Consider the following 18,661-nt stretch of genomic DNA (forward strand, 5'->3'; position numbering starts at 1 on the left):
AAGAATGTCTCGCAAAGAATAAGCATGACGAGTGCATTTGTCGAGGGATGGAGAATGCTATCGTGCACTATGCATCTGCTGTTATAATTTCTGTCGTGAGTGTATTTCTGGCAAGTCACGGTCTATTCAACAGCATGCCGTGATAGATGTAGATAGACTGACTTGGCTGGATGGAGAATGATAGGTCGGTCCCAGTTGGTGACTGGCCCACTCTAGTTGGACGGAAAGCCATTCCACCCAACTTGACCAACGACCAACACTCTGTCAGAGATCTATTGATACATGTATCATGCGCCCCCGTCACGTGCTCATCACAGGAGGAAGCCGGGGAATCGGTCTCGCCATTGCAAGACTCTTCGCAAAGAACGCGTATCGCTGCACGCTGATATCGCGATCAGAGCGAGATCTCAAGGATGCTGTGGCTAGTTTGACGCCTCTGCTCACATCGTCACCATCATCAGGAGCAATCCCATCGACAACATCCTCATCACCACCAACACCATCGACCCCCGAGGACGAAACTTGCCCATACCCACTACCGTCCTATCAACACAACTACATCGCCGCCTCCATCACATCTCCTACCTTCTGGTCCACCTCTGCCCCGGCAAACCCAACAGCCCAAGATCAATTACCGGTATCCCTCTCCCCACCCTTCCCATCTTTCCTCCCCAAACCACCGCGCAAAGATCCCACTCATGCGTCCCACATCGATGTGCTGGTGCATTGCGCCGGGATAGCACAGGCCAGTCTCTTTACGCGCACCTCTGAAGACGACATCGAGGCCATGATAGCCACCAATCTCACTAGCGTCATGCGGAGCACGAGATTCCTGCTTCGACATGGTTATCTGCGGAAACAGGCTTCTTCATCTTCGAGTCAGGCGGCTTCTGCTTCTACATTGGCCTCGTGCGCAGACGCCACCTCTACTTGCACGTCTGCGCCTGATGCCGGACAGACTGCGCAGCAAAACACAGACGCACAGCTTCAACCTCACACCCCCGTCATCATCAATATCGCCAGTGTACTGGGGATATTGGGCGGCCACGGCGCAGTGGCGTACGCGGCATCCAAAGCAGGGGTTTTGGGGTTTACGCGCGCGCTGGCGAGTGAGTATACGAGTCACGGGGTCAGGGTAAATGCTGTCCTACCGGGTTATGTGGAGACGGGGATGACAAGAGGTGAGTTGAATTTACATGAATTGAAACATCGTGCTGTATTCTCTTGCGCTGCTGCTAGGCTGTCGCCTTCCTACCCTGTCGGATTCCAGCATCATCTCTCTTCCGAATTGCCAGTGTACACATGTCCCCCTCCATTCTACACCAACCCAAACCCAAGCCCCCATGAAAACAACAAGGACAAACTAACCCACTCCCCTTTGCCAACCCCTAGACCTCAACCCCAATCATCTCTCCACCCGCATCCCCCTCGCCCGCCTCGGCACACCAGATGAAATCGCGTCGGCGGTCCTGTTCCTCGCGCAAAACGAGTATGCGCATAACGCGGTTTTAAACATCGATGGCGGGGTGTCTGCGGTCTGAAAATCAAGGGAAACAAAAATCAAGTAAAAAAGTGTGCATGTAGACGAAGAATCAAGATCATCACAAGAATACTTCAATAGCAGACAGAATGCGGTGGATTCACTTGTGATTAAGACACGGGCATGGTGCGGTTGTTAAGCCTCGTCGTTACCGTTCCATTACCATCTCGGACTAGAAAAAGCCCAGGTCTGCCAAAGCAGGAAACTGAGAAGTAGGGATAAAGGAACTTTGAACATTCTCTTAGAGTCGTCGTTGTCGTTTTCGTCGTCGCCACCGCCAACGCCAATGTGCAAAGTCGCAGTGCGGCATGTTTTGTCTGATCTCATCTCAACACAGTTCATCTCAGCCCGGCTCCTCCAAGTCTTCAATTCGACGTCTTCTTCCCTCCCTCCATCCCCTTCAGTCCCATCTCCATCGCTCAAGTCCCCCACCCATCAATCATCAATCATCAAAAACAATGACCCCATCATCTACATCATCAACCAGCACCACTGCATCGTCTTCTTCTCCGTCCGCATCCCCGGTCTTACCTCCCAGTAATACCTTGCCCTTTTTCCGTACGAGATCGCCATCCTGAAGACCGGCCGCACTTGCCGTTCGCTTGCTCGCTGCGTTGAGGGTCTGGTCACCGTTTAGCCCGCCATTGCCGTTGCCATTCGTATCTGCATGGTTCGCATTCCCATTCGTGCCCAGTACTGATACCTGTATCCGCTTCTCTGGCACACTCAACTCGGCTTCCAAACGAACGCGTGCTTGCCCCTCGCCAACCTCCTCTTCCACAATGCAAAATGTCACATCGACCTTGGCATGCTCCTCCGCCTCATCGCACACGGTAACAAAGCTGTCGCCCTTCACGCCCAGCGACTCAAACGTCTCTTCAAGATGCACATCTTCGTCTATATCGTAGAGTAGATCGTTATCCCGCTTTATGCTAATCTCGGCCCCGTAATGGAGTTGCTGCTGCAACATGTCGACGAGGTTGCGCAGTGTGGCCTTTTTGGGGTCGACGAGGAGGGTTGCATACGTCACGCTGCAGGTTGCGCAGTAGGGGTTTGGAGGCCGCAGAGATTCGCTCGAGAGGACGCGTTCGGTGCCGCGGGTGAGGAAGACCATTTTCGCGGCGGCGAGTTGGGAGCGTAGGACTTTGAAGGCTTGGAGGACGCAGAGGGAGGCAGTCATTGCGTTTGTGGTTGCAATAGCGGGGATGATATTACCTGCCATTTCTGTTGTATATGGTGTTAGTAAGAGCAGGGGAGGAAGACATGGGGGATCGTACGCTTGATGTCAAATTTTGACCGCATTTCGATGCCGAAGATGTGGGAGCGTAGGTTTGCACTTGCGACGACAAAGTCGAGTGTGTCTTCGTCATCTTTGTCGAAGCTGAGTATGGGCGCGGCGTTGCTGCTATCAGGTCTTGAGCGTTGTTCTTCGAGGCGGCTGCTTAGTCGGCAAAGGCTGTCTACGAATACGATGAAGTTTTCGGCAACACTCCAGGTAATTTGATCTTTTCTTGAAACCGCCTTGTCTAAGCCCAACGCTTGCTTTTCGAGTGCATCGTAGTCTAGCGCCTCCGGTGGCCGCTTCGTCTGCCACATGTCCTCCATGCTTCGTAAGCGCTCGATATCTTCTTTGAAGACTTTGTTAAACACCTTGCGTGGGAATTCATCTGAGCCCATAGACTCGCGTATGTGTTTCAGGGCATGCGCTTCCTTCTGTAGGTTTGCGACTTCGTTTGCATTGTCGGCGTCTTCGCTGTGATCAAGCTCGGGCGCTTCGTCTTCCGAAGTACCGAATATCTCAGCGAAAAGGTATGATTTGCCCCAGACTATGCAGTGGATGGGTTGTGAGGGTGTGCTCCGGATAGTGCAGACGGGAAAGGACTTGGGTTGCTCCTTAGGGGTACAGTCGTAGCATTCGGTCTCGCCCTAAGTGGCTGTCAGCAATGAGGCTCTTTGTCATGACTTTGACTGGGATGTGGCACCTTCTTGATGACCTGAACCTGCCCATTGAAGCCCGTGGTGCCGCTCTCGATCAACGGAACATTGGCAGCAAGGCACATCTTGTTAACATGGCGCCGCGCATCCAAATTGTCCAGCGCATTGAAGACGATTTGGAACTTTCTGAACCATGCGACGTTGAATTGGGAGTCCTTGATATTCTGGTGGTAAGCTTCGATCTTGACGTTGGGGTTGAAGCGCCCAGCCGACTCTTTTGCAACCTGCGAAATCATGTTAGCGCAAGCGTTGTCCTTCTGACGGGCTGGTTGATGCCATGGAGGGAACGTACGAGAGCCTTTGACTTTTTGATGTGCTCGTTGCGAAACAGGAATTGGCGATTCAGATTGCTCAGGTCAATCGTATCCAAGTCGACAATATGGATCTCGCCGAAGCCAGTGAGGACCAGGTTCTTGAGCAGTTCGCAGCCGATGCCGCCAGCGCCAACCATCAGAATGCGCGCCTTGGGAGTGTTAGTGCCTGTACCCCCAGTACTCCTACTTGGGAACATGTACCTCTTTGATATGCGCCTGCAGGGTGCCTCCAAGGCTCTGTCTCGCAAGCTTGTCGCGTGCCATGGGGAGCCGTGGTTGTGCAGGTAAGCGCGCGAGTGCGGATGGATACAAGTGTTATCGGAGTGGGCGCGACATGCGAGGGGGGTTGTGGTGAAGAAGAAGAAGAAGAAGAAGAAGAAGAAGAAGAAGAAGTTAGGGCGCCGTGCTGAGGTGAAGGTGCTTTCCGACTCTGTCTCTCTCTCTCTCTCTCTCTCTCTCTCTCTCTCACTCTCACCCCAGCCAAGCTGCAACGGACGTCAGCGATTCGGGAGCCAGTAGCGTGCCGCCGAAACTGCAGCGAAGCTCCATGGAAAAGTCGCACCGGCGCGTTCAGCCTCAAAGCTTGGCGCGTAGCCGAGCTGGACCGTGCCCAGGTGAGTGCCTGTGGGGTGCATATGCTGTGGGTGGAGAGAGTGCAAGGCCATGGTGAAGGCGCTGAGGGACAACAAAGAAAAGAAGAAGAAGAAGAAGAAGAAGACGAAGAAGAAGAAGAAAAGTGCGTGCAGAGGTCCTGTTGCCTTGGCTCAGTGCGCCCATGGTCTACCGGCCGGTGCTCTTTGCTCACAGATTGCACGTGCCCAGGCTCGCCCCCATCCCCGTTTTTCAACACCAGCCCTCTCCTTCAGCCTAAGCATTACCAAGAGAAAGGATATGTCAGATGAAGAACCAGACCTCGAGCTCCTAGAGCTTCTCCGCGCCCGCTTCGGCCTCAACAACAAAAATGAGGGTCCACCAGACACAAAAGTCCTCTCCTCCGCCCAGTTCATCTACGACAACAGCACCGACGTCGCCCTCGACATGCGCTCCACCAAAGCTGCTGCAACCCTCATCCACGCTGAAATGCAAAAACGCGAATATAGCGCCGCAACCTGGTCGCAGCAGCCGCTGCACCCCCAATCCAAAGACGAGGCCACGCTAAACTTCATCTTCACCATGGACCTGCTAAACTTCAGTTTCTGGAGCGAGAAGAGTGAAGAGGAGCGCTTCGCTATTGTCTATCAAGGGAAGCGCTGGACCGGCTACTTCAGCCTCGTTGCACTGCTGCAACGTGCGCTCGAACAGGATATCCCCATCACAAGCCCCTCCTTCTGGATCGACGAAGAAACCTGCACCGAGGAGGTTTTGCGCACCGTCTTCAGCTCCGGCACAGAAGGGGGCGAGGAAATCCCTTTGTTCGCCGAACGTGTCAAGTGTCTGCGTGAAGCAGGGCGTGTTCTAGACGAAGAATTCGATGGCAGCGTCGCCACGCTCGTTGAAGATGCCCAGGGCTCTGCAGCTCGCCTGGTCAACCTGCTGGCCGAGAAATTCTCGTGTTTCCGCGACGAAGGCACCTTTGAGAAGAAGAGCGTTCGGTTTCTGAAAAGAGCGCAGATCTTCGTGGCGGACGTGTGGGCTTGTTTTCAGGGCGAGGGTTATGGCGAGTTCGATGATGTTGATAACATCACCATGTTTGCCGATTACCGTATCCCCCAGATTTTACAACAGCTCTCCATAATATCGTATTGTCCGCCGCTGGCAAATGCGATTGAGCGATTCCAGCCGATAGAGTCGGGACATACGTGGGAGATGCAGATCCGTGGCTGCAGTATCTGGGCTGTGGAGCTGCTCAGAAGAGAGATTGTGAAGCTGAATCCCGAAGCAAAGGTCAATGCTGTTCTCATTGATTTCTTCCTATACGACCTGGCGAAAGAAAGAGAGAAGGAGGCGTTGGAGGGCGGTGGCGAGGTGATGCCGCATCATCGAACGAGGAGTATTTGGTATTGAGGACTGAGAAACCAGAAAGGAGCAGAGGATAGAGAAGTACAGGTAAGAGATATTTTGATACCCAAACAACACAAACATGTTGGAGAGAGAATGATCTGTGGCTTATGCAGGGGTGCCTAGCTGCAAAGCGACCATGCAAAGTTTATTCTTGTGAGCCTAAGCAATATGCATTGACATCACCTGGTCTTGATCAAGATGCAATTTTGTTCCATTATGCGCATGGTAATCTCCAGTTTGATGCAAAGATATTATTGGATGGGTGTAGGGTATGATGGCACCACCACTTCCCCCTACTTGAGAATGTTCGACATGGACCAAAATTGAGAACAGGAAACAAGAGGAAACGACCGGGACTAGACTTCTTGCCTCCTTGATCAACTAGATTACGACACAGGAGGCAAATTTATCGGCAACTGCCCAACATCCTAGACCACCGCACGCGCCTTCGCCATCTGCTTCGCGGGCTTCACGCTCTGATAATTAGAAAAGACATCCAAGGGGTCAATCCTCGTCTTAATCTTCCTCAACTTGTCGACATTGTCACCCCAATACAGCTTTGCACTCACATCCTCCTTGCCTAGCGCAGGATCCACGTAGCCAGCATACGCCCCAAGATTGTGATTTGGCAGCGCATCCTGCACAACGCGGTTCACGCCTGTGAGAAATGCACGCGTCTTGTCGTTGATCTTGCCCAACAGATTGACCGCATAGGCCTGGTGGTAGAAGAGCGTGTCGCGATGCCCATATGCCGTCTCAGTCGGTGAGACGTCATTGATGGCGCCACCTTCGAGGTCCCAGATGATGAACCAGATAGCACCGCCTTTGTCGGCATGTTCAATGTATTCAAAGAGAGAGTCCACTGCTGTGTCGGGAAGAATATCATTCTTCGTGTACGCGACAGACTTGGAGTAAAAGTGGCTCTGAATCCCACCCACGATATTCAGCGCGACATCTTCTGCCCAATGTCCCACCACGCCCAACCAGTCTTTGAACTCGACAACATCGCTGTCCTTGATATTCGGCATCCGCCCTGAAATATTCAAACTGTTGTATTCCTCCTGACTGCCGAAAAACGTACCGCTGACAATGGCGCCAAGCTGTTCGGTAAGAATGAACTGACTTGCGAATTTCCGCGAAAGATCCGGTCTCGTAATAAGGGCCTGCCACTGCTTAAACGCATTCGCTTTTTCTTTGGCATTGCCGCCGTGGAAACGGTAGGAATACAAGACTGTCTTCTCGGGTTCGGGCTGCGTTCGCACTTTGAATTCCGTGACGATGCCAAAGCCACTGGCTGCGCCCTTGACGGCGAAGAACACATCGGGGTTCGAGGTTGGAGAGGCGCGGACGATGCTCGAGTCTGCAAGCACAACTTCGACTTCTAGCACGTGGTCGAGCGAGGCGCCCCACAAACGCGATATCGGGCCTAATCCGCCGATGGTGGCATGACCCCCTATTCCAACCTGCGGACATGTACCGTGAGCCATGGCCCTGTTCCCGTTCTCGTGAAGCCTTTTGGTTACGTCGCCTAGGAGTGTTCCAGCGCCGATGGTAGCAACCCAGTCCTTGGTGTCCATGGAAAATTGCTTGAAATTCTTGAGGTCGACCACAATGGTCTTCTCACTCTGTTTACCGTCTCCTCCTCCTCCGAGGGCATAGTTTGCATACGAGTGGCCGCCGCTGCGCGCTTGGACTTTGAGCCCGTTGTCCGAGGCGCATTTGATGGTCGCGGCGATGTGGGATGCGGATTGGGGATAGGTGATGGCGAGGGGGGTGACGGGGTTGTCAAGATTGTACGGTCTGACGTGTTTGAGTTGGTAGAAGGGGGTTGCTTTGAAAGCAAGAAGCTCCTTGTGGTTGTCGAGGGCGGATTCTAGACACTTTTGTACCGCGGTACTGGAGGTATTGCCCATGGCTGCGGTGGGATTGGGGGATGTTGGATACTGTACTGGGCAATGAGGGTGGTGGTGGTGGTGATTATTGATTGAACGAGTGTAAGTTTTGTAACGTGTACCTGTGGCAGGTTATGTGAAGTGTGGACGACTGTCCCTGTGGCATGACAGATTATAAGTGAACGGCAATGGAAGACATGGTAGACTATAAGTCAGCGGGTATGACGCAAGATAAGCTATAGGACATTGGCTATCTGAGCGTGATGGGCTAGGGAACCATGGTCCATTGTGAAGTAAGAATGCCATCGGCCGCCCGGTTCCATAATGAAACGGTGGTAACAACTGTAAAATTGAGCGAGAGCGCAGACGCTTAGAGATTGGAAAGTTGGTCGGGAAATTTGATTGCAAACAAACGGAACGATTTCGGGGCGGATGGCTGCATCTTACCTCATAGCAATGCCTGCATACCGTCACATGCACCAAGAACAAATGCTGTCTCTGTGAACTTAATGTTGGTATTAAAGTACGCGGTCGACGTAAGCAAAGTCCATGGAAGATGTTTCATGATGTCTGCTCTTCCAATAGGCCATCGTCCTGCCAAATCCTACCTTGTACCAGGAAACCAAGCAGCCTTGTGGAATGGGCTACTGTCAACCTAGTCAGCTACACAGAGGCATGGTGTAGATGCGAATTGTTGGGGCTGCAGTGTGTTGTATTGTAACTTCAAGGCAGGTCACGAACCCCTGAGTGACCCTCCAGTGAAGGTTGAAAGTTGAAGGTGGCGCTTGTTGGCAAAGATTAGGTTACGGTACCTACCGTAGTAGTGCATGCCCCACTTCGACCTAGACGAGTGGCTCAGCTACCTAATGTACGGTACAAAGTGGGATGTCTGCCTTGTTTGATCTCTGTTCTACCACTCAACATGAATTGTAGGTCGCTGTTGGCGGAGTAATGTGCTAGAACAACACATTTGCGGGGAAGTACTGATACTGTACCAGAGCGTGCCAGTCCATCTACCTACACAGTGGAGCACCGAGGCCATCTCATTGACCAGGCAACGTGCCACCAAAATCACATTCTTATTCCCAGTTCCAGGGCATCGCTGAAGTCGTGAGGCCATGAAAAATTCAATTCCCCTCATATTACCTCATTTGGTTGTGTCGGGGCAGACAAAGAGCGGTAGACCAGCTTGTTGCCACAGGTACGTACCCTACTTATCAATTGCATCGATTTCGAAGCCGCGTTGCCCCCATCGCCATCGCCAGTCCATCAAAAGGCTGATTTACAGATGCGCTTTCTCCTGTCTGCATAACACAGAGCTTACTGTTGGTTCTGCCTGCAAGGAGGAGGCAAAGTCATATGCGTTGACCAAGCTCGCACAAGCACTCAAGCCAAGCCATACTGTCTAAAGTAAAGATCTAACTACACATCCATCGGCCCTTAGTGACTGCTTATATGTCGACGAAACCTAGGAAGATATGCCCATCCAATCGCAAATGGCGTCAAAACCGGTGATGATCTGCCATCCTTGCTATCAGAGTCGGCCTTTTCACCGGTCAAATACATTTCGAGCCTCTTACAATATTCTATTCCGCGCCCACAGTCTGCAATTCCTTCTTTCCAGCGCATCAAGTTGCTTGTAGGACATCTTCACTAGTACGATTAGGCGCGTGGTGTTCCTCGTGAAAAACAATGGACATATCATGCTGAACAAATGAAGAGTATCACAACATACCTCTAATCTCGCATTCGTATTCAAGTTGCTGCTATAGAACTCAACCCTTTGATAACACCGCGGTTACTCTGGACGATATCAAGCTTCTCGTAACGATGCCCCCCGTCGCAATCATCTGGGTTTGCCCACCCGAATGCAGGCATCCAGCAACCTACACTACATGGCCAGCAGGCACGAATCCTGCAAACATGGCGAAGGATCCGCATGATTTGAAAATGGCCAACGAATCCAAACTCTGTGTGAGTATGTTTGGGGGCGGCTAGGTCGATTCTAACACAACGAACATTGAAGGCTATATTCAGCGAGGATATGATTCAAAGTGAAGCTACTGAAATTCGGTTTCATTTGGTATATGTCTAACACGCAAGGAATCTGCGGTCCTACAAGATATGTCAACTCTGGAATGCATGCTTGCCAGCCCAAGACTTGTGTCATTTATACCCTCAATATTCAGATCAACTGTGTAAAAGTACTAAGGAGCCGAAGAACTTGGGCACTAGCAGGCATTTCCGAAGGTCTTGTTTCGTAACTCACCAAGGGTTTACCAGAGCACCTCGACTCACTCCGAGAAATACAGCCATAGCTCTTGTAGGCCATCAGCGATGCCTCTCTCTGATCCAGTGTGCTGATGATATTCAGAACAGCGATTTTCATTCTCAATACCTGCTTGTGGCTGAGCACTTGCTGAGCACTTGTACCAGCCGAGAATATCTCCATGCCAGGCCACGGGACCTACGAATACTTTCTGGCTCTTGTATATTGGCTGTTCATTTTTAGCTATCTTATATTCGATAACAATTCTAGGTAAAGAAGGCGAATCTGTCGGTATTTACTTAGGTTGAAGATTGACTTGAAGGCACTCAGGGAGGTCAGTGGATCGTGTCGATGTTAGACAGGGTTCCATCTATCAGATGCCCGTTCACAACTTTCCGTGACTCTTGATTATCATAGTGTGCATTGACCTTGCTACATACGACTAGAATCTAGAGATGAAGACATCTTCGACTTTGAAGTTCTCAGAATTGAAGTAATTCTTGTCGTCCTCGATGACGTACTGATGTCGCTAATGTGTTTGCTGACCTGGAGCTCTGAGATCTCACTTTCGGTCCTCTAGATCTGTCCGGCAACGTCTTCAGGGCTTGAGATATCCCACAATATGCGTGGTGAATGAGTCGCCTGAGAAGTGTCTGAGCACCTATAAAGGGCAGTAGAACGTGCATCTTGCTCGTAGACATCATGAAATGTATCATCAGCGGGTCCTCTCCATTCGCCTATTCGGTAACGTCTTCCCGTGCCACAGTCACTTTCAACAATCCATTATTCCAGAGATCATAGTGCAGACTTCAAATTACTCACATATGGAACTCGCACAAATAGCCTTCGGCGATATGGAGGTTCTTTGGATGATAATAGCCTTCCTTCATGCCAATAAATGTGAGTTCTTCCTCGACTCGAAGCATGATGACCACACCATTGCTGTCAAGTACATTGCCAGCCGGGCCATGATTAGCCCCAACAGGAAGTCCAATTGTAAGATCTAAGCATTCGAAGAACGCTGCCCAGTGATGGCCAAATGCAGCATGAACAGGACCGGTGAATTCGCCAATAAGGTAGCCGATGCCTCGCGTAGCCTCACTACATGCGCAAGAGTAATCAGCGAGATTCAGATTTCTTGGAAAGGACAGCTTCAGTACCTCCAAAATTTGCAGGCATGACCCGAGCTTATACTGTAGCTGACAGGCCTCATGTACTCGCCATTGATCTTGTCGGTGATGGCACGGATATTGCTGTCACCGGTGTCGTATAGTGCGTACTGGTTGCCCAAAGTATCTGTCACATATCCTGAACCACCACGGGCAATCACCGTGGATCTTATTGGGTTGCATATGACGGAAACGCCACCAAACAGAAGGCTGGTGAGTATTGATAGCCGCATAATCGCCAAGTCTCGACTGGTTCGTCGTCGTTAGGAATAACGTTGAGATTGATGCATCATCAATCGTACATGTTTAGAGGTATATCGAATTTGAGGTGGGTGAAGCCTACCTAGGGTCTTTGTGGTAGGGTGGTGACGCAATTTGGAGTTACATGTGACACTGCCAAATGGTATGTAAGCCACCACCATTCCCCCCTTCTCCGCTGCTCTTACTACAAATATACTACAGCCCGTCAAGATCTATCCTCTTACTGCACTATTACAGCGGTGGGTCTGGACTAGTACTTCCAGCACGTGCATATTTTCTATGTTGTAGCTGAGCGGTTCTCGATAAACGCTGCAACATCACTGCAGATATTAATGCAGACATCTCTTTGGCTTAGAAGTATTACAAGAAGTGGAAGCAAGCATAGGAACACGCTTTTAAAAACAGTGATATAAGCAGATAAGTAGTGTTATTCTCAAGTTTTCATGAACCCGAATACATCCTTCCCAGTCAAGCTCACCAATGAGCACAAGTACCTTGCACACCTCGAATGCTCAAACAGCACTTGTACGCTCGTGTTTGCACTGTAGTTTCCCCATTAGGATAGATAAAGTAGGAGCTGTCGCAATTCTCGTCGCTATAATGATCTTAGCAAGTGCACTCAAGTGCTGATCCAACATTTCCAGAAAAAACTCACTTGAAGAAGTAACAGGAGCAATTTCCTTTCATCTGATACGTAACAGCCTGCGCGCCGTTCAGGTGTAGAGACTGACACTGTCCAAGTCGGGATGCTACACCTTGAACGGCATGCTCCTGAGAGGTGACATAGAGTCCGTGACCAATACGGTTGGTGTCTTGCACCATTCCGCAGTACGGTGTGGCCGCCTCGACGGGCGAAGCAGACACTGTGAGGCTGAAAAGGCCTACTAGAGTGATCCAGTTAGGTGCTGCGATTCCGTACCGCATGGCGGCTGATATGCGACGGGTATGGGAACAAATGTAATTGAACCGTCTGGAGTTTCGGTACTCAACGGCGTATCAAATTGCTGGAATGGTCGACTTCCAGGGTTTGATATGTAGCATCTAGCACGATGGAGCAATCACGGCAACTTATCCTGCATAAACAAGAAGCTTGGGTTTCATGTGCGGAGTTTGGCGCGATAACAAGCATGAACGATCAAGACTGCAACAGCGGACCCAAAAGAAGCAATACAAACGGCGATGCTCGCCCACCGACATTCCATGATTAGCCTAGAGCAGTATTATGTCTCAATTCAGAGTACGGTAGCTTTCCTCTTCATTAAATGCTTGTTACTGATCACTTCGAGGGACAAACACCAAACTTTGTCGAGGTGACATATGGTATGGTACACACGGATACCGCAACTCGAGGCATCGGTATTGGACAGTTCCAGATGTGGCAAATCAAAGCTCCATGGTGCGATGGTAAGCTCTAGAAGATATTCTGCCTTACATACAAAGATTGCTAGACTGATCCAACTACATATGAGCTTTTCAGCATCCAATTCGGCAAGGTGCTCAGTGTTTATTGATCTACAGTAATCTTTCTCTTAGTATTTCCCAAGTTCACGTAATTTTTCAGCATCACAGAAGTCTAACGTACTGGAAATATCCAAGCCAAAAGCATCTTCATTACTAGTATCAATTGTTCGTTGAGCCGCCGTTCACCGCTGTTCGAGTCAGCGCTGTAGAGGTTTGGCGATGGATCGCAAGGTAATCCCGTCCATGTATTTCCTCCCGCTCAAATGTTGATTAGCATTAAAAGTTTGGTGGGCAGAATCTTCGTGCCCGCCAGTGAAAAGCTTTTGCAGCACTTGGCCCAAGTGTAAACGGTGGACTCTAAGCACGTCTCCCACTTCGAATGAGCACAGAGCTCAACCCACTCACAGAATAACTTATATTTGTATTGCTCGCACTCAACACTCCAGTTGCCATTAGAGCCTTCCGCGATCCCGAGATGAAGCTCCCCAACGTGGTGTTTCTATTCATCAGCCTAGGCATCTTCACTCTTGACGATGCCGGTTCCCAATCACTCGATGCATTTCTCGAGCGTCTACCAAAGTCAAACTTGAGCCTCGCGGACATTATATCTCTTAATCTCTCTAGAGAAGATGTGAAGGTGGCATGGGCACCCGGTAATCTCCCTGCGCTCGCCAGCGATGAACTGTGGTGCAAATCCGTAGCCAGAGGCACTACGCTCCTGGAAGCCATGTCCTACAACGACGCCGATGCGGGCAAGATGTTCCAACCTCACCGTCCCTTTGCTGGGAGCTTGTGGGGTCTCAGTAAGTCTGCCCAAACTGATTCTGATCTAGACAATTGCTTTGTATACCAAGCTAGCAATACACAGGCCACCTCAACCGATGGGGCTGGCGAATTACTGGCGCCAACCTCGTGGACTTCTGCAACTTTGAACCCGGTCCAACAGGCCACTGGGGCATGGGACCTTTCTTGCGGGCAAAAGACTTTTCGACTAAGTGTACTGGTGAAGGGGGGAATTGGATTGTATCGTAGGCGTTTCACAGCGACTACAGTGAGAAGTACGAGCCGGTGGACGAATAGACGTACGTTGGTCCCGACCATCGACGAAGAAGAGTGAGTACCAGGGTCGAATCCTGTTGCAGTGTACCATTCCTAACGATTGTGGCTCGCAATTGGCGGGCGGCGAATTCATCATGGCCGTAAATGGCAAAGACGGAGGTAATAGGAACATCATCCATCACCCAACATCGTCTCCCTGCCCAAAAATATCGCAGGCAAACGCTATATATACATACACAAAGTCCTACTCACCTCACAGGCTGCATGACATTCTCCCGTCACAGCTACGCCATCCGAGCCGCCGAGCTTACGCACCCAGTCCCACCCAGCGACTTCCCCTCCCTCCGCCAATCCTCTGATGTCCTCTGCGCGCTCTGGGGAAAAGACGTCCCACACGCTCAACAAGGAAATATCAACTTCTTCCTGACCGTATCCATCGAGAACACTGCTGCCCTGCAAATCATACGGCGCGCCTTGGAGCAGACAAACAATCTCCCTTCAATTACATCAGCTCATCCGTTCACCACAACCACTACAATTTACTTACGTCCGCAGAAAAAAAGGAAAAAAGAAAACTCAGTCAACATACCTAGGAGAGCGAGACCTTCTTCAGTGCTCGTATCGAATGTGACCGGCATTCCTGTGAGCAACCGTCCAGTACAAAGCGGGCACAAGTATCAAAGTGAAGGCAGCAGCCGAGCACGCGTTCAAAACTGATCCTAACGTCCGGATCATGGTGGCTTCTTGGAAGTGCATGTCTGTTGGCATGAATCTTCAAATCGCCAACTACGTTATTGTGACGGATACCCTGAGTATCGGAGGGGAATAAACCCAGTTATTTGCCCGGTCCTATCGGCAAGGCCAGATGGAGGACGAGGTGCATGGTTTTGTCCTTGTAAATGGTGCATCCAGCATTGAACAGCGTCTGCTTGCCGGCCTGCAATACGAGACTGGCCTTATGCCAGAGGGCTATGTGGAGGCGGATCCAGATGACACTGATTGTCCAAGCGAAGATGAGGGTGAGACGATTGATTTAACCGGGGTCTATTTCAGACGCAGGCTCTTGCAGATACAGGGGAATTGGTTGATGGGCACAGCGAAGTTAGCACTGGGTAAACTCAATAGGTCTCTGTCCGAATGCGATTGGGTTCGCGTATATGCTTATCCAGCATAAAAACGTGTTCGTAATAGGATCATTGACCGCGTAGAGGTTTTTGAGAGCTTGACGGAGCATAAGTCGCCGATTATGTTCTTTCGCGGAAGCCGCCAGGGTCTGTGAGGGCGTTTGGAGCGTTGAGGAAGATGAAGGATTATATTGTTAGGGAGCATAGATTGTGATTGACAGGGATGATACGCTGGTAATTTCTGTGTTCGTGAGCTTGGGAGTACAGATGGTTATGATTAGAGTTAGAGGGCAGAGGACATGCGATAGATTGACTGAGAATACACAGGAAGAATTTAAAAGACTAGGATTAATGACCTCAGTTCAATGTCTGCTATCTGCCTTTAAAATCACTGTCGCAATGCATAGTAGAATTTTGAGCCTGACATACATATTTTATCTTTGGCTTGGGTACATGATGGACTACTTAAGAAATAACAATGAAAAGAATTGGAGAAAGTCAGAATATAAGTTCAGACTACATACACGGTCTGTCCTACCCGAAGGCATAACCATACCTAGAAAGACACGCATCGTATTGAAACACAACAAGACTCGCATACCAACAATATCTCACAAATCCACATCAAGTCGTCTTGAAACAGTTGAACCACCTCGGCTTTGGGTCTTTAAACAGCGCCTCATGACCCGGACCTCCACGTGTCGGCCCCTCAATCAACGGCGGATTTATCGTATTAATGCAATCGTTAACCTCCCTACTCTACATTAGCATAGAAACTTCCAACTCATGACCAAACACAAATTTGAACACAAATTTGGAAGCCAATTACTCACCTGAAGAAGCCGCATTTGCAGCCTCCAAATAATTTATACGCCCACGCCTCCTGATAACCCGGGATACTTTCATTGTAGTAGATGGGCGCGCACCAGTTTATCGCAGGGAGGCCAGCGTAGGAACTGCTGTTGTGCTCGGTGAGGACGTAGCCGCAGTTGTAAGGCTCGGGGAGGCTGTAGTCTGGAGGGGGGTCGGTGGGGGCGGAGAGTGCAAGTGGCATGGTGGATAAGAGGGACATGATGAGACTTGCTTTGAGGAGCATTTTGTGAGGCCAAGATTGGAAGAAAGGTTATAATGAGTGTGTAAGAGGCTCAGTCAAGCCGGGGTGAGGTGGAGATATAGAAGTAAATCTGTCCTGTTTGATGGTTGGATCGAAGTATTCGGAAAACGCGTATAATGGCGCGGTTTTGAGAGAATCGAGACACGGTCCAGAGTATTGAAAGTGTTGTTAGAAGTCGGAGATTGTTTATCTTGAAGTTCTTGCGGCGTCAAGGCACCTCAAATACTCCGTCTGATGTTAGACACCGTGGATTCACTAATCCCGATTGCAGTACTACAACCAGACAGCTATGAGGCGAGGATTACTAGAATGGCGTGTGCTAACCTTGGAACTTCAACTGCCATGCGAAGTTTGCTATATTGACGAGAACTAATAAATTGACTACTGTAGCGTGACAGTCAACGGTTGGCTGTTGTAAGCGGTGAGCTGGGCTGGTGTGCGACTACGACGGCAGGTATGACAATACTAAAGGCCACAATGCTAGTATTGGAAGCACGAGATTGCTGTATCGATAGACGGTGCATTGGACTAGAGAATGCATTCAGCAATCGATAAAGCCGTGTAAACATCTAGTGGCGAATCCTAAAATACAGAGGCTGATTGCTGACTGCGTCCTACATAGACTCCCGGACCATACGGTAGGTACATAGGTAGTTATACGAATGCTCGATGTTTGTGCAGGAATGGGAGGATGATTGGTGGGCCGCAAAAGTGAGACGAGACTAGGAACAAACATGCCTTTCTATCTGAAGCAGCATTCCGTGAGGAAATCAAAGAATGGCCCTGGGGGATTGTTGTTTAGAGGCATGTTGTAGCCTCGTTGGGAGGAGATGATATATATGGCGCAGAGTACCGGTAACGTTACATGTGAATTGATGTTGAAGCGGAGATAAGCCTCCTAGTGGCCGTGGGTGGTCCAAGCGCCAACGAATAACTTCTAGCGCGCATGTCCAATTGCGCAAAAAAGTTGTCCGAGACCATCACGAATCCCGAATTTCTTGCACATCCCAAAGCCAGTCACCGCCACAATGCCCTCGACGCACAAGAAGGAAAAGCCATGGGACACAGATGACATCGACAAGTGGAAGGTAATCCATGCGCCACAATGCGTGACTAGTATGACTGCGGAATCCGTGCAACCAACTAACAATCTCCTCCCGTGCAGATTGAACCTTTCAAGCCCGAAGACAATGTCGCCGGCGCCTTCACAGACGAGTCACGCTTCTCCACCCTCTTCCCCAAGTATCGCGAACAGTATCTCAAAGGATCGTGGAAGTTCATCACATCGGCGCTGGCCAAGCAGGGCATAGGCTGTGAGCTCAACTTGGTCGAAGGTTCCATGACCGTATGGACCACGCAAAAAACATGGGATCCTGCTGCGATATTGAACGCGCGCGATCTCATTAAGCTTCTCGCCAGAAGTGTGCCAGCTCCGCAAGCCGTCAAAATCCTCGACGACGACGTAGCCATGGACATCATCAAGATTCGAAACCTCGTAGGAAACAAGGACCGCTTTGTGAAGAGGCGGCAGCGCATATTAGGCCCAAACGGTTCTACACTCAAAGCACTGGAGCTTCTCACAGAAACATATCTCCTCGTACAAGGAAACACGGTTGCGGCCATGGGACCCTTCAAAGGCCTCAAGACGGTGCGCCGCATCATTGAAGACACAATGCACAATATCCACCCCATCTATGCCATCAAAGAGCTCATGATCAAGAAGGAGCTCGCCAAAGACCCTGAACTTGTCAATGAAAGCTGGGACCGCTTCCTTCCCAACTTCAAGAAGCGCTCGCTCAGCAAACGGAGAGTACCACACAAAGTCACCGACAAGAGCAAGAAGGTATACACACCATTCCCGCCGCCACAAGAAAAGAGCAAGGTGGATCTGCAGATTGAAAGTGGAGAATTCTTTTTGGGCAAGCATGCCAAGGAGCGCAAGGCGAGGGAGGAGCGCGAGGAGAAGATGAAAGATAAGATGGACGCTAAGAGGAAAGAGCGCATGGCCGAGTATGTGGCGCCAGAAGAGAATGGCGAGAAGAAAAAGAAGAAGCGGAAACGAGAGGAAGGTGAAGAGAAGGAGAAGAAAAAGAAGAAGCGGAGTTCAGAAGTCAGCGGGAATGCGGAATGAGGTCTTCGTCGTGTTAATATCCACTGGCAGATGAACCAGCAGATGTGCTCTTGTGGCAATGCAGTACCGCCAGATTGGTAATCAGGCCGGGTTGGCATTGTTTGGAGGAGTAAGATGTTGTCTCACATCTATGTAGCATTGACAGGTGTTCAGGTTAGCTTTTCGAAGTTCAATACCCATATTTTCCATCGTCAAGTCCCACGTGCGCCATCATTATCCATCGATGTTTGTCGAAACCAGCGACTTGGCGGCCCTGGACTTAGCCTCGTAGACTTAGTTCTGACATCCCACGTTTCAACACCCCAAGTCTTGGCACCTAAGGAAGCTGAAC

At 50.2% G+C, this 18,661-nt stretch overlaps 10 protein-coding genes across 10 annotated transcripts; 4 read left to right on the plus strand and 6 right to left on the minus strand.

Moving 5' to 3' along the window:
• Positions 1–170: 170 nt before the first annotated feature.
• On the plus strand, positions 171–1,453 carry IAQ61_005735 (uncharacterized protein; the record flags this gene model as incomplete). Its single annotated transcript, XM_066096914.1, has 2 exons — positions 171–369; positions 465–1,453. 2 exons carry the CDS (start codon positions 171–173, stop codon positions 1,451–1,453), a joined length of 1,188 nt encoding a protein of 395 aa, XP_065952906.1.
• A 529-nt stretch (positions 1,454–1,982) lies between these two features.
• Positions 1,983–4,113, minus strand: IAQ61_005736 (uncharacterized protein; the record flags this gene model as incomplete). Its single annotated transcript, XM_066096915.1, has 5 exons — positions 1,983–2,764; positions 2,818–3,466; positions 3,523–3,759; positions 3,828–3,998; positions 4,051–4,113. 5 exons carry the CDS (start codon positions 4,111–4,113, stop codon positions 1,983–1,985), a joined length of 1,902 nt encoding a protein of 633 aa, XP_065952907.1.
• A 399-nt stretch (positions 4,114–4,512) lies between these two features.
• Positions 4,513–5,853, plus strand: IAQ61_005737 (uncharacterized protein; the record flags this gene model as incomplete). Its single annotated transcript, XM_066096916.1, has 1 exon — positions 4,513–5,853. The coding sequence occupies one exon, from the start codon at positions 4,513–4,515 to the stop codon at positions 5,851–5,853; it is 1,341 nt and encodes a 446-aa protein (XP_065952908.1).
• Positions 5,854–6,278: 425 nt separating this feature from the next.
• IAQ61_005738 (uncharacterized protein) lies at positions 6,279–7,763 on the minus strand (the record flags this gene model as incomplete). The annotated part of the gene is made up of 1 exon (XM_003836227.2): positions 6,279–7,763. One exon carries the CDS (start codon positions 7,761–7,763, stop codon positions 6,279–6,281), a length of 1,485 nt encoding a protein of 494 aa, XP_003836275.2.
• A 2,824-nt stretch (positions 7,764–10,587) lies between these two features.
• IAQ61_005739 (uncharacterized protein) lies at positions 10,588–12,411 on the minus strand (the record flags this gene model as incomplete). The annotated part of the gene is made up of 5 exons (XM_066096917.1): positions 12,097–12,411; positions 11,920–12,036; positions 11,172–11,429; positions 10,834–11,112; positions 10,588–10,738 (listed from the first exon to the last, which is right to left on the minus strand). Exons 1-5 carry the CDS (start codon positions 12,363–12,365, stop codon positions 10,588–10,590), a joined length of 1,074 nt encoding a protein of 357 aa, XP_065952909.1. The 5' UTR covers positions 12,366–12,411.
• Positions 12,412–13,259: 848 nt separating this feature from the next.
• On the minus strand, positions 13,260–13,631 carry IAQ61_005740 (uncharacterized protein; the record flags this gene model as incomplete). The annotated part of the gene is made up of 1 exon (XM_066096918.1): positions 13,260–13,631. One exon carries the CDS (start codon positions 13,629–13,631, stop codon positions 13,260–13,262), a length of 372 nt encoding a protein of 123 aa, XP_065952910.1.
• Positions 13,632–13,670: 39 nt separating this feature from the next.
• IAQ61_005741 (uncharacterized protein) lies at positions 13,671–14,599 on the minus strand (the record flags this gene model as incomplete). The annotated part of the gene is made up of 2 exons (XM_066096919.1): positions 13,671–14,035; positions 14,551–14,599. The coding sequence occupies 2 exons, from the start codon at positions 14,597–14,599 to the stop codon at positions 13,671–13,673; spliced, it is 414 nt and encodes a 137-aa protein (XP_065952911.1).
• A 227-nt stretch (positions 14,600–14,826) lies between these two features.
• On the plus strand, positions 14,827–15,240 carry IAQ61_005742 (uncharacterized protein; the record flags this gene model as incomplete). The annotated part of the gene is made up of 2 exons (XM_066096920.1): positions 14,827–15,086; positions 15,153–15,240. 2 exons carry the CDS (start codon positions 14,827–14,829, stop codon positions 15,238–15,240), a joined length of 348 nt encoding a protein of 115 aa, XP_065952912.1.
• Positions 15,241–15,709: 469 nt separating this feature from the next.
• IAQ61_005743 (uncharacterized protein) lies at positions 15,710–16,181 on the minus strand (the record flags this gene model as incomplete). Its single annotated transcript, XM_003836224.1, has 2 exons — positions 15,710–15,839; positions 15,919–16,181. 2 exons carry the CDS (start codon positions 16,179–16,181, stop codon positions 15,710–15,712), a joined length of 393 nt encoding a protein of 130 aa, XP_003836272.1.
• A 990-nt stretch (positions 16,182–17,171) lies between these two features.
• Positions 17,172–18,330, plus strand: KRR1 (ribosomal RNA assembly protein krr1; the record flags this gene model as incomplete). The annotated part of the gene is made up of 2 exons (XM_003836223.2): positions 17,172–17,287; positions 17,365–18,330. The coding sequence occupies exons 1-2, from the start codon at positions 17,228–17,230 to the stop codon at positions 18,328–18,330; spliced, it is 1,026 nt and encodes a 341-aa protein (XP_003836271.1). The 5' UTR covers positions 17,172–17,227.
• Between the last annotated feature and the right edge of the window lie 331 nt (positions 18,331–18,661).

The sequence above is a fragment of the Plenodomus lingam genome (assembly GCF_022343315.1).
Source record: "Plenodomus lingam strain CAN1 chromosome Unknown contig_23, whole genome shotgun sequence".
Taxonomy (NCBI): domain Eukaryota; kingdom Fungi; phylum Ascomycota; class Dothideomycetes; order Pleosporales; family Leptosphaeriaceae; genus Plenodomus; species Plenodomus lingam.